General features: G+C 36.4%; 2 protein-coding genes across 2 annotated transcripts; both read right to left on the reverse strand.

The window, feature by feature from the left end:
* Window positions 1–7819: 7819 nt before the first annotated feature.
* Window positions 7820–9309, reverse strand: LOC102583364 (putative late blight resistance protein homolog R1B-8). The gene is made up of 2 exons (XM_015303249.1): window positions 8948–9309; window positions 7820–8594 (listed from the first exon to the last, which is right to left on the reverse strand). Exons 1-2 carry the CDS (start codon window positions 9237–9239, stop codon window positions 7873–7875), a joined length of 1014 nt encoding a protein of 337 aa, XP_015158735.1. The 5' UTR covers window positions 9240–9309; the 3' UTR covers window positions 7820–7872.
* On the reverse strand, window positions 9288–12558 carry LOC107058010 (putative late blight resistance protein homolog R1B-17). The gene is made up of 3 exons (XM_015303248.1): window positions 12420–12558; window positions 11620–11693; window positions 9288–11536 (listed from the first exon to the last, which is right to left on the reverse strand). Exons 2-3 carry the CDS (start codon window positions 11659–11661, stop codon window positions 9311–9313), a joined length of 2268 nt encoding a protein of 755 aa, XP_015158734.1. The 5' UTR covers window positions 11662–11693; window positions 12420–12558; the 3' UTR covers window positions 9288–9310.
* Between the last annotated feature and the right edge of the window lie 685 nt (window positions 12559–13243).

Raw genomic sequence — 13243 nt, forward strand, 5'->3', positions numbered from 1 at the left:
AAAAAGAATGTGTCTAATAAATTTAAACAAAAATAAATTAAAAAGAAGAAATGGAATAAAAGGAAAAAATAATGAAAAAGAAGAAGAAGGTCTAAACCCAAAAGTTCCATTTTCCAAAGCTAATATTAAAAAAGGGAAAAAATGTTGCCATTGGGACTTGAACCCGTGACATAGGGGCACTACATGAACCACTTATCCATTTAGCCAAGTCTGTCCTTTGTTTTTAGGGGGTTCATTTTAATATATATACACATAAAATCAGAATTTGATGTTATATATACAGTGTAATTTTTTGACGAGGGGGTTCGGGTGAACCCCCTGGGCTCTACCTAGGTCCGCCCCTGCACGTGAATATCCTACTTCTCGATAACTTCATTGCCTGAAGAGTTTTCACATGTTTGTGATGATGGTATTTCTTGAGAGATTTACAAAAACAGAGATATAAGATAACTTTCATATAGAACCTTTTGTTTTCTTTTCCATCATAGCAGAGTGTTGAACAATAGCAATACTTATTCACGTGATACTTATTGATGTCAATTTTCTGCTGAATGCCTCTCAAAGTGAGTCTTTCCATTATATAGAGAAAATAAAGATTACACATCCCTAAAGATCCGCCATTCCTATCCCTAAAGATCAGCTATTCCATCTCTACAAATCTGCTATTCAATCCCTCTAAATCTGCCTTTCTATCCCTCCAAAACAACAATTCTATCACAATATTTATTCCTTTGATTCTACAACAAATGTATATGATCATGCTAATTTATATCACTATATAATTACATTAATATATACAATCATTTAGTTATCTATCATGCTAACAGTAAGAACTAAATGAAAATGACTGGGAAGTATAAAAATTGGATCAAGAAGCATCAATTTGCCTACTAGAAACTGATGACGTTGCTGTGCCAGGGATTTTGTAAACGCATCAGCTATTTGAAGATCGCTGGACACATGTGGAAGAGTAATGACTCCTTTATCTACAACTTCTCTTATATAATGACAATCCACTTCGATGTGTTTGGTCCTCTCATGAAAAACTGGATTAGTAGCAATCTGAATAGCACTTGTATTGTCAGCGTGGAGAGGAGTAGGATGAGATTGAGGAAATCCAATCTCAGCAAGTAATCCACAAAGCCATACAACCTCAGAGAAAGCAGTAGACATGGATCGATATTCAGCCTTTGTTGAAGGATTTGACACACGATCTTGCTTTTTACTTTTCCAAGATATCAATGACTCTCCAAGAAATATGCACCAACCAGAGACTGAACGACGAGTATCAGGACATCCCACCCAATCAGAATCACTAAAAGCATTAAGGCGAATAGGAGAACCACTTGGAAAGAACAATCCACGAGTAGATGTTCCTAGAAGATACTGAATGATGCGACAAACAACCACCAAGTGGAGATGACGGGGAGCTTGCATAAATTGACTAACTTGTTGAACTGCAAAAGAGATATCAGGCCGAGTAATAGTAAGGTAATTTAGACTCCCAACTAATTGTCGAAATATAGTTGGATCAGGAAGAAGATCGCCTTCCCCACATCGATACTTCACATTCAATTCCAGTGGAGTATCTACGGAGGATGAATCTTGAAGACTAGCCAAAGAAATCAGATCCTGAGTATATTTGTGTTGGTTTAGAAATACACCTGAAGCAACATTATGAACTTCCAAACCCAAAAAATAAGTAAGAGTACCAAGATCTGTCATATGAAAAGAATCTTTAAGCTGCTGTTGGAGGCAAGTGATTAGTGAAGAATCAGTTCCTGTGATAATAATGTCATCTACATACACCAAAAGAAGAACACAACCTGTTGATGTTTTCCGAAGAAACAAAGATGAATCATATTTGCTCTGCTCAAAAGAAAATTGTAGCAAAGTAGACCGAAACTTATCAAACCAAGCTCTTGGAGCTTGTTTTAATCCATACAAAGACCGCTTCAACTTGCATACATCTGATGTAGGCGATGAGAATAAACCAGGTGGAGGTTTCATATAAATATCTTCTTTAAGATCACCATGGAGAAAAGCATTTTTGACATCCATTTGATACAAAGACCTGAGCTTTGTACCGATCAAGAGATCCATCAGAATGATGTTTGATTGAATAAACCCATTTACATCCAATAGGGCGGACATTTGAAGGACATGAAACAATGTCCCATGTGTCATTTTCTTTAAGAGCCAAAAGTTCTTCCTCTATTGCTTTCTGCCAACATTCATGCTTGGAAGCTTGTGAGTAACAAGATGGAACAGATATGTTGGATAAAGTAGAGGAAAAGCCATACCAATTGGGAGTACGAGATACTCTGGTAGATTGCCGAGTAGGCTCAAGAGAACCAGATCTTGAAGAATTCTCAGATTCTAGTTGTGGTACAGTTTCAGGTGGCGGATCAGTGTCGGGATAGGATAAAATTGGCCGACGTCGTTCATACACAAATCCAGGTTTGAACCTCTTAAAAGAAGATGATAAATCCTCAAATGTAGGAAGAAGAGGAGAAACATAAGATGGATCTACAATCGTAGGAAAGAAATATTGATTCTCAAGGAAAACAACATTTCTAGAAATACGAAATTTATGAGAACATGGATCATAGCAAATAAAACCTTTTTGTGAAGTACTATAACCCATAAAAGCACATTTAGTAGACTGTACAGAAAGTTTATTGCGCTGCGAAGGAGGCAAATGCACAAAACAAACACAACCAAATGTATGAAAATCACTATAGTTAGGATTTTGGTGATAAAGACGAAAATATGGAGACTCAAAATTTAGCACTTTAGATGGCAATCTATTAATTAAATAGACAGTAGTAGACAAAGCTTCCACCCAATATTTAGCTGGTACAGAGGACTCAATCAATAAAGTACGAGTGACATCTAAAAGATGATGATTTTTTCGTTCAGCAACTCCATTTTGTTGTGGTGTATATAGGCAAGAGTGTTGTGAGACAATTCCTTTGTCAAGCAAGAATTTTTTGAATTCATAAGACATATTTTCTCCACCAGAATTAGATCTTAATAATTTGATGCATGTAGAAAATTGAGTCTCAATGTAAGCCAAAAATGTCTTGAACATCGAAAATACCTCAGATTTGGATCAAAAGAAAATACACCCATGTAAACCGACTATAATCATCTATGAATGTCACAAAGTAATTTGAAATGAGAATGAGAAATAATTGGTGAAATTCTCCAAACATCACTATGAATTACATCAAAACATTTTATAGCACGACTACCAAAATTATGATAACGGAAGAGTTTTACTTTTGCCTAATTTACAAGTAGAACAATCAATGGAAGCAACTGAAAATTGATTTTTATTTCCCAATAAACCAGAATTTGATAAATGAGACAACACAACAGAATTTGGATGTCCTAGACGCTTATGCCAAACCTCAGTCTTACTAGCAGTAGAAGTACAAGCAAAAGATAGAATAGGAGGAATGGAAAAGTGTATAGGAAACAATTGTCCAACTTTAGGCCCCTTCGCGATTATCATCCCCGACACCTGATCCTGCACAAGACAACCATTACGAGAAAAATTCACATCACAATTGTTATCTACCAATTGTCCAACTGAAATAAGACTAGTTGAGAGCTTTGATGAAACAAAAACATTCTTGAAAGTTGGAGCAATGTCCCTAACCTTGGTAATGGGTAAATTACTACCATTGGCAATCTGTATTTGTGATGGACCTTGATACTTACGAACATTTTTTAGGATGCTCATTGAGTTGGTCATGTGATTGGAAGCACCTGAACCAACAATCCAAAAATTAGATGTAACATCATTACCTTGTAATCCCAATGCTGTAAATGCTGACACAATCATTTGTTGTACCATTTAAGGAGTAAGAACTTGTCTTGAAGATGAGTTATCATTAGTGGAACCATTTATCCCAGCTTGAAAAACATTGATCCTACGATTTTGAGGGCGCGTGGTACACTCTTTGATAATGTGTCCTTGTTGTTTACAATAATTACAGAATTCTTGCTACAATTGCTAGCAATATGACCATATTCCTTGCAACTGTAGCATTGAGTTCTACTCATATCCCTACCCTTTCCTTTACCTTGAGCAGCAAATGCAACAGTGACATTATTTTCTTTCTTGAAAGCATTTTGTGTGACAATACATTGCTCTTCACGAAGTAATTCCCTAAAGCAAACATCCAAAAAGGGAGATGGGTCACGATTCATCAAGTTAGAGCGAACACTCTCAAAGTTGGAGCGTAATTTCATCAAAAATTGGTCTCGCTTGCTTTGCTCATGAACTGCCTGAATCACTGAAAGAGATTCAGTAGGTATTTTCGCATAGACAATATCTGTAAATTCAGGCCATAAGTTTTGAAATCCAGAAAAATAATCCTGAACAGAAAGACCTCCTTAAGAGTAATTAGCAATTTCATACTCTAACTGAAAGCGTCTTGTGCTATTATCTTGGTTGTAAACCTTTTGCAAGTAATCCCACATGGCCTTAGCTGTCTTGTATGGCCTGAGATTAAGAACAATAAGAGGGTCAATTGACCCTAGAATCCATGTCATCACCCGAGCATCTTTAATCCTCCATTCACCTAGCTTTGTTGCATCAGTAGGAGCAGGATCGCTTCCATCTATATGGCCCCATAGTTCTTTGCCGGTGACAAACAACTGAAACTGAAACTCCCAAGAGGAATAATTTTTTTCAGTAAAACGAACACTGAAGGATTCAAAGTGATGTGAATTCATGCTTTTGAATAGCTATGAAAACTACTAAGACAAGCAACTAGAATGACCAAGAACAAAATTCCCATGTGGTAGGACTGATTGTCGATGAACAGTCAACCAAAAACCAAGATTTTCAATTTTTTTTTAGAAGGAACCACATATGACTCAGCCAAGAGAAGGCTCTAATACCATGTCAATTTTCTACTGAATGCCTCTCAAAGTGAGAGTCTTTCCATTATATAGAGAAAAGAAAGATTACACATCCCTAAAGATCCGCCATTCCTATCCCTAAAGATCAACTATTCTATCTCTACAAATCTGCTATTCAATCCCTCTAAATCTGCCTTGCTATCCCTCCAAATCAGCTATTCTATCACAATATTTATTCCTTTGATTCTACAACAAATGTATATGATCATGCTAATTTATATCACTATATAATTACATTAATATATACAATCATTTAGTTGTCCATCATGCTAACAATTGACACTTCCCAAACAACACAACAAAGGACAGAATAGCATTTCTCAGAACACTAATCATATGCATTAGGCTTCTACTATACTTCTACATTGATCTTGAAATCGCCCTCCACATAGGACAGAAAAAGTTATTTTTTCGAGTTTTTCTACCAAAGCTCATCAATCCTATACTTAATGGACTTAAAGTTGTCTCCTTCAGAAAAGAAGCCACGGTTAGAAGAATATTAGTGATTAAAATGAGAGTCTATCCAAAATTCAAAAGAATTAACTAGGATGAAGAATGTTGTATAGAAGAACCTATTTGAACATCTTGATCATAACATACAGCAGCCTTCAACTCCAAATGTTTTATCGATGGCTGATTCTTGGTGCACGTGAATTCCACCATGCTGCAACACAATTCCAACTCTTTGAACGCAACGATCTCACTGCTTGCTGCATTGGCATTTCTCGGCAACTTTATTACCTGAGAGTTTTCACATGTTTGTGATGATGGTATTTCTTGAAAGATTTACAAAAACTTAAAAAAACTGAGGTATAGGATAACTTACATATGGTACAGTGGTTACCAACCTTTTTTTTGACTTCCTTCTTGTCCCTCATATCACAGAGTCTGTAATCCTACTAGGAGGTGAACTGAGCATGGCGGAGGAGCTGGGGGCAGCAGGAAAGGGTTCTGATTTTTGACGGGGACACATAAAATTTGTGGGAAAGAAAGAAACTTTTATTATTTATGCTTCAGATTATGAACTTTCGAATAACAATTCTTCAAACATATCTATCACATTTTGTATCTTAAGGCCACACATAATGCTTAAGAGCTACTTAAATAATGATTTGAAGCTCGTCCCCTCCCCTCATATCTTCAGCATATTCCTTAATCTTCATAGCAGAATCTTCAAGTTGAGGGCTCTCTACAAGTTTAATAATTTTTAATGAACCAATATCCCCAAAACTAGGCGGAATCTCCTCAAGCTTACAACATCCCTTCAGTTGTAATTTCTCAAGCACAGGAAAGGATTCCTCTCCAACCTCCCACTTGGCAAGAGTCACTTTGCTCAACGTCAGACATTTGAGATTCTCAAAGGTGTCTTCCTCTCCCATGTTCCATTCTTCCCCATGGATGATTGTATAATAAAGGAACAACTCTTTAATGAATCAGATGTCAGAGGAAAGTCATACAACTGCAAACGTTTCAAACTCGAAGGGAAGTGAAAATGCCATGGCCGATTTGTGACTACAGAGGACCCACTGTCATTTGTGTTTGAACTTTCAAAATGTACATCAATGTCTTCTAGTTCAGTTAGGAAATCCAATTTCGGGAACCAATATTGCTCTGTTGAATAATCCCATGATTCCTTGAGATCAAAAGAAAGTGCTTGAAGTTTGGGAAGCCTTTCGAATATATGCTCTGTGTCTTTCGAATAGGAAAGCACGAGTTCCTCTAAATATCTCAAGTTCTCTAACTTTGTGTCCTCTGCTATCAGTCTTGATTCATCTGCATCCAAATCAAACAAAGAACAAGCACTCACGGATAGCACTCGCAACTTTACAAGATCCCAAATTCTCGATAATAGTATCAAGGTTGATTCTTCATTATCCACCAACAAGATTTCTAGATTCCACAGGTTTGAGAAAGACAAAGGCAGATATTTAACTTCTGTCCCAATTCTTAAGTACTTCAAATGATTCAACATGCATATTTCACTCAGCAAAGAATCTTTCACCTTGATAAAAGAGGTATACAGTTCCAAGGCTCTAAGAAGCCTCAAGTGTCTAACTTGTTCTTCTGTTAAATGGTGCTGTCAATGTACTTGTGGTCATGTATTGTTGTAATTCTCTTTGAAGTTTAATGTGAACCTTTCATTCATTTGAGTGCTGGAAATCCCATTTGTTGAACGTTTAGTAGAAGGTATTTCAGTGTTCTAGTACGAGTCAGTTTTATAAACAAACACTTATTTTCGTTCAGTGTGGGATTTCAGTCTAATTTGGTTGAATGTCCTGAGGAGAGGAAGTCATGAGTGCTTATAAGCTCTCTATAACCTCTTCACTTCACGGGCTAGCTTTTGAGATGAAAGTTCGTTGGGTTTGTGACAATAGTATCAATGTCGTTTTAAATCAGTACCTTGATTGAGGTTGAACGATCGTGCTTTGAGCACATAAGATGGGACTTCAGACCAAGTTTAACACAAAGGAGGTTTGGACAGCCATAGGCAGCTCCACAGCGTAATCTATGAATTCACGTGAATCCCTCAACTTTTGTCAAAATCCTATACATATGTGTATTAAGTTATCGACTTAATAATTATAAATATGTGATTGTGAATCTAATTATTATTGATGTTAACGTGAGGTTGCCATAGAAACTTGTAAACGTCAAATCCTCCGCAGAAGGCTTATAAGCAAGAAAATTATTGTGTGTGTGAATGCAAAGAAAAAAATAAAGAGATACCTAGTGGCAGAAAAGTAAGAAAATTCTGCTATTGTCAGAAAAGCAAAAGCATAAATCAATGAATCTATCTGCCAAAATAGTAAAGAAAGCAGTGATAAGAATAGTATTTTGGTGTACAAGATTAATGTTTAATCCTATATTTTTTGTTAAAAACTTAAAAGTTTTCTAAATACAATCTACTTTTCAACCATAATGCTTAAAAGCTACTTAAATAACAGGATATTCTTCCAGCCAACGACTTTGAAGCTCGTCTCCTCCCCTCATATCTTCAGCATATTCCTTAATTTTCATAGCAGAATCTTCAAGTTGAGGGCTCTCTACAAGTTTGATAATTTTCAATGAACTAATATCCCCGAAAATAGGTGGAATCTCCTCAAGCTCATGACATCCCTGCAGTTTTAATTTCTCAAGGGAGGGAAAGGATTCCTCTCCAACCTCCCACTTGGAAAGTGTCATTTCATGCAACTTCAAATATTTGAGATTCTCAAAGGTGTCTTCCTCCCCCATGTTCCATTCTTCCCCATGGATGATTGTATGACCAAGGTACAACTCTTCAAGGTTGGACAGTCTCGCTATTGTTGATAGTGAATTGGATGTCAGAGGAAAGTCAACCAGACGCAATTTTTTCAGATTCAAAGGGAAGTAAAAATTCCATGGCCGATTTATGGCTGCAGAGGACCCACTGTCATTTGTGTTTGAACTTTCAAAACCTACATTGAGGTCTTCTAGTTCAGTTAGGCAATCCAATTTCGGGAACCAGTATTGCTCTGTTGAATAATCCCATGATTCCTTGAGTTCAAACTGAGGCAATTGAAGATTGGGAAACCTTTTGAAAATAACCTCTGTATCTTTCGAATAGGAAAGAATGAGTTGCCCTAATATTTTCAACTTCTCTAACTTTGTGTCCTCTGCTATCAGTATTGATTCATCTGCATACAAATCAAAGAAAGAGCAAGCAGTCATGCCCAGCACTCGCAACTTTACAAGATCCCAAATTCTCGGTAATAGTATCAAGATTGTTCTATAGTTTTCAACCATTAGAGTTTCTAGATTCCAGAGGTTTGAGAAGATAAAGGCAGAGATTCAACTTCTGTCCTAATGTATAAGAACCTCAAATGATTCAACATGCATATTTCATTCAGCAAAGAATCTTTCACCGTGATAAAAGAGGTAGGCAGTTCCAAGGCTCTAAGAAGCCTCAAATGTCTTAGATGAAATGTATCAGAAACACTATCGGCCAACTGCTCGTCTCCATCTATGGTCAAAGAATAGAGGTGTTTACCAGAATGCCTTTTCTTGTTTGAATCAAACAAGACAAAATTGTTAATCCCCAATAACCCGCTGTTATAATGAATGGTAATTTGACGTGGCATCAAATCTGAACAAAAAGATGGTGTACTTGAACTTATCTGGTCAAACAACTTTTCCTCTCTTGCTTTTATCAAACAAAATTCATGCACTAGATCATGAAGTTGGCAAGTCGGGGTATCACCTATCTCGTTGAAAGCAATTACCAAGCTACTGGAAATTAAGTTATCCACATAAACCTTTATCACTTCTTCCACACTCTTCATCTCTGTCTGTTCCACAAGTCCTTCAGCATGCCATAAACCATTCAATGCATATATTGTTATTGCAGTGTCCTTCAGAAAACTTGCAAGGTAAAGAAAGCATGGCTTGATGTGATGTGGCAAATAAAGGAACTCAAATTATTTTGAACTTCAAGCCACACAGTCTTTTTCTTTTCCCTCCCAGCAATGACTCCAGCAATCAGATCAGCCACCAAAGGAAGCCCTTTACAATTTTCGGCTATTTCTTTACCAACATCCAATAGTTCATCAGGGCAACTCTCGTTTCCAAATGCCCTTTTCTCTAATAACTCCCAACTTTCTTCTGATCTTAGCAATCGAAGCTCAAGAGGATCAGTATAGCGCTTTCCATGCAAAGCCACTTCCTTTTCTCGAGTAGTCAAAATAATTCTACTTCCTTTCATACCATTAGGAAAAGGTCTTGTTAACTCATCCCACGTAGTAGTATCCCACACATCATCTAAGACAATAAGATACCTCTTTCCATACAGTTGTTTCCGTAGCTTATCAGCAACATCAATATTCTCAATCAAATTTGAATCCGAGCCATTAACTTGATTAAAAATTTTATTCAACAAATTCTTTTCGTCATATTCTTGGTCGACTGTGCACCATGCGCGAAGGTCGAAATGACAAGAAATTGATTTATCATTGTATACTTTGAATGCCAAAGTAGTTTTGCCTGAACCCGGCATACCAGTGATCGAAATGACATCTAGATCTGCCGGTCCTCTGGTGAGCTCTCTAAGTATCAGGTTTGTCTCCTCCTCAAAACCTACAATTATTTTATCAGTTGTCAATGACTTGCTCTCAACTGGTTTCTTGGGAGAGTTCACAACGATGAGACCTCTGTTCTTGGAAATGTTCTCATGTAAATCAGAGACCTCTTCTTTGATAAGCTTCATCTTCTTTATGGTAATGGGAAGTGAGAAAATAAGATGTAAGAGACCATTATCTCGAACAATAATTGAATCTATGACATCTTTTGCCTCATAAGCTACATCTAGAACACGTTCCCAGAGATCTTTATACAATCCTTGCTCAACATTCACAAAGAACGATCTTATGAATTCTAGGTCTTGTCTCACCAACTCAATTTCTTCCTTTATCAAAGCAATTGAATAAGCATTGGAATCCAGCAAATCATTCAAATGTATGTGTAGTAGATGCATGAAGAGAGGTCCATCACTCATGGGGAAGCAACATTGAGATGAAACCGGGACTTTCAGATAAACATGTTTGAGATCTTCCTTGAGGAGTTCAATATCCAGCAACTTTAGGGTTGCACGATTTGTCTCGTCGGTACTCTCTTTATTCCTTAATTTCTCTTCTAAGTCGCGAACAAGAGTTGCTACCTCCCTGGTAAGTGCTCCAACACGAGCCAAGAGATCAAAAAGTTTGTCATGATGAATAAAGTCCTTGGGCATATCAGAAAGAATAATCAATAGGAATTCCATCATGACATGAATGTTTTGAGCCCCTGAAGTGCTAGGGGTAATAACAGTTACCATATGCTCTTGTAGATGAGTCAGATATTCTCTGAGAATGTCTGGAGAAGTTTCCAGGAGCTTCTTAGTGAAGCGTCCAACTTCTGCTGAAGTTGAAGCTTTCAAATTTGTATAACATATGTGCATAACCTCCAGTTCAGTTGGAACAATCTTCAAGAGTAGATGTGCTAGCTCGGAGAGTCGAGAGTCTTCATCAGTCTGATCCTCCCAAAGGAAGTGTCCTACTCTCTCAGCCATGAGTTGAAACAGAGGTAAGACATTCTCAACCGTCTTATGGTTAATGCAACCATTCACTATCAAACCATGGAAATCTCTTACATTGCCACATACATTCTGAAGAACCTCATATTGAGTCACTCCAGGAAACATCTTTTCAGCACGATGCTTGGATAGATGATAGAGATTCAAGAGGAGGAAGTCCAATTGCTCATCCATCATGGTGACATCTGATTTAGAACGATGATACAAGCTGATACAGTCATCCATATTACTGGCGAGGCTAGTAAGGACATATTTACACCCGACGTCTTTGCCATCATCATCCAAAATTGGTTGAAGCAGATCCTCAACCTCTTGTCTTTTTCTACTCATTATAACTTCAAACTGCTCCAAATCGGAATAAGAAAGCTGGACATATGTACAAATAAATGCCAGCTCCAATTTTAGCTTTTCAACTTGATCTTTGTCAAGAGCTTTTTGATTTTCTTCATTCTCTAATCTCTCTAGGATATCCAGAACATCGGCAATGTCCTTGCGAAGAGCAGAAAATAACACCTGCCAAAGTAACACATATCAAATTTTTAAAGCCACATATCTACAGTTCAATACTTTACAGTTCACTCTATCAAGTAACATACCAATGACTTGTTTGCTTCTTCATTATCTTTTCGTTTTTCCATGATTCTACTTTTCCTTTCCAAGTTCTCAAGACCTGAAAGAAGATGAAATGATAAGAATAATCAATAATTTCACTATTTTCATGCGAACTTAAGAGGAGGTCTTAATTAGTGGAAGATGATAAAGGTACACTTGCGATTTGAATTGAAGAAAATGAAATGCTAAGAATAATCAATAATTTCACTATTTTCATGCGAACTTAAGAGGAGGTCTTAATTAGTGGAAGATGATAAAGGTACACTTGCGATTTGAATTGAAGAAAATGACTTGTAAAAATGGGGTTCATCCAGAAACGAGACCTAATGGTACCAAACCTTTCTATTTTTTATAGCGTATAGTAATATATTTTCATTAGTAAGGGGAATCTTTCGTCATCTTAGAAAAAATCTAAAAGATCTGCTTCTATTCACTCCGCACTCTCCAACCCCCTCCCTCTCACCCGGTAAGAATTCACCCGCACTGGATATTAATCAAACTAATACAACTTATCATGAGTAAGTAATAATTTAATGAGGTGAAAATATACATTAACTAACCACAATTAAAGTGATAATGTCGTGCATCTATTGATTTGTTGTAAATCGGTGGTGTGAGTAAGTATTTAGCCCTCTCTCTTTCTCCTGCATTTTGTTTACCTCTCTCTTTGTGAGATCCAACTAACTCACCAAAGTTCTTTCATTTTTCTTACATCATTTTTACTTTTCCATAATTTTACTTCAATAGAGATGAGAGTAGCAAATTATTAGATGAGTTGACGAACCTTTTTAGTTGATGATGAAACTATATATCCTCTGCTTGCTTTGTTATTAGATCTATAGAGCTCAAAATTCTGGAAATAAACAGAGGAATAATTAAGACCAAATATGATGCATAGTATTATTCCAAAAAAGTAAGAAAGCAAAAGCATGATTAAATTACAATGGGGACTCACTTGTCTGCCACAAAGGATAAAGATAAGAAAGTTAATCAAACTTTCAATAATCTGCTCACACTATTTTCTTATTGCCCGTCCAAAAAATATTACTCTCTCTGTCTCAATTTTAGAGCTGTCAATATGGGCTAGCCCACCCCATCCGGGCTAACCCATACATGCTTTGACATTTTACGGGTCAGGCCAGGCTAGCCCATTTTTGGTGTGGGCCAGAAAACGATCGGCCCAACCCATAAGTACGTGGGCTACAGGCTTGCCGGGCCAGCCCACTTTTTTAAAAGTTATATATTTTTTTATAATTATTAAATTAAATTATAAATTATAATTTAAAAATATTATCATAAATATCGATAAAACAATATTACATGGTGTTAATGTTACTACTTGTTAATCAAATCCACAAATAAAATTATCTTTATAATATTTATTAAGTTTTTTTCAAGTAAAAGTATAAATATCTAAATAGAAATATTAACTCAACTGTTTTGCAATAATCACAATAAAATACAAAAAATATGACAATATTCCAACCATAAAAATGTAAAAAATAAACTCCTTAAAAAATCATGAAACTTATGGCGTATCTAACACTTCATGAAACCTATGGCGTATCTAACACTTCATGATCATCTTCATCAAGCATATCTGAATCA

Source organism: Solanum tuberosum, unplaced genomic scaffold (genome assembly GCF_000226075.1).
Source record: "Solanum tuberosum cultivar DM 1-3 516 R44 unplaced genomic scaffold, SolTub_3.0 scf00411, whole genome shotgun sequence".
Taxonomy (NCBI): Eukaryota; Viridiplantae; Streptophyta; class Magnoliopsida; order Solanales; family Solanaceae; genus Solanum; species Solanum tuberosum.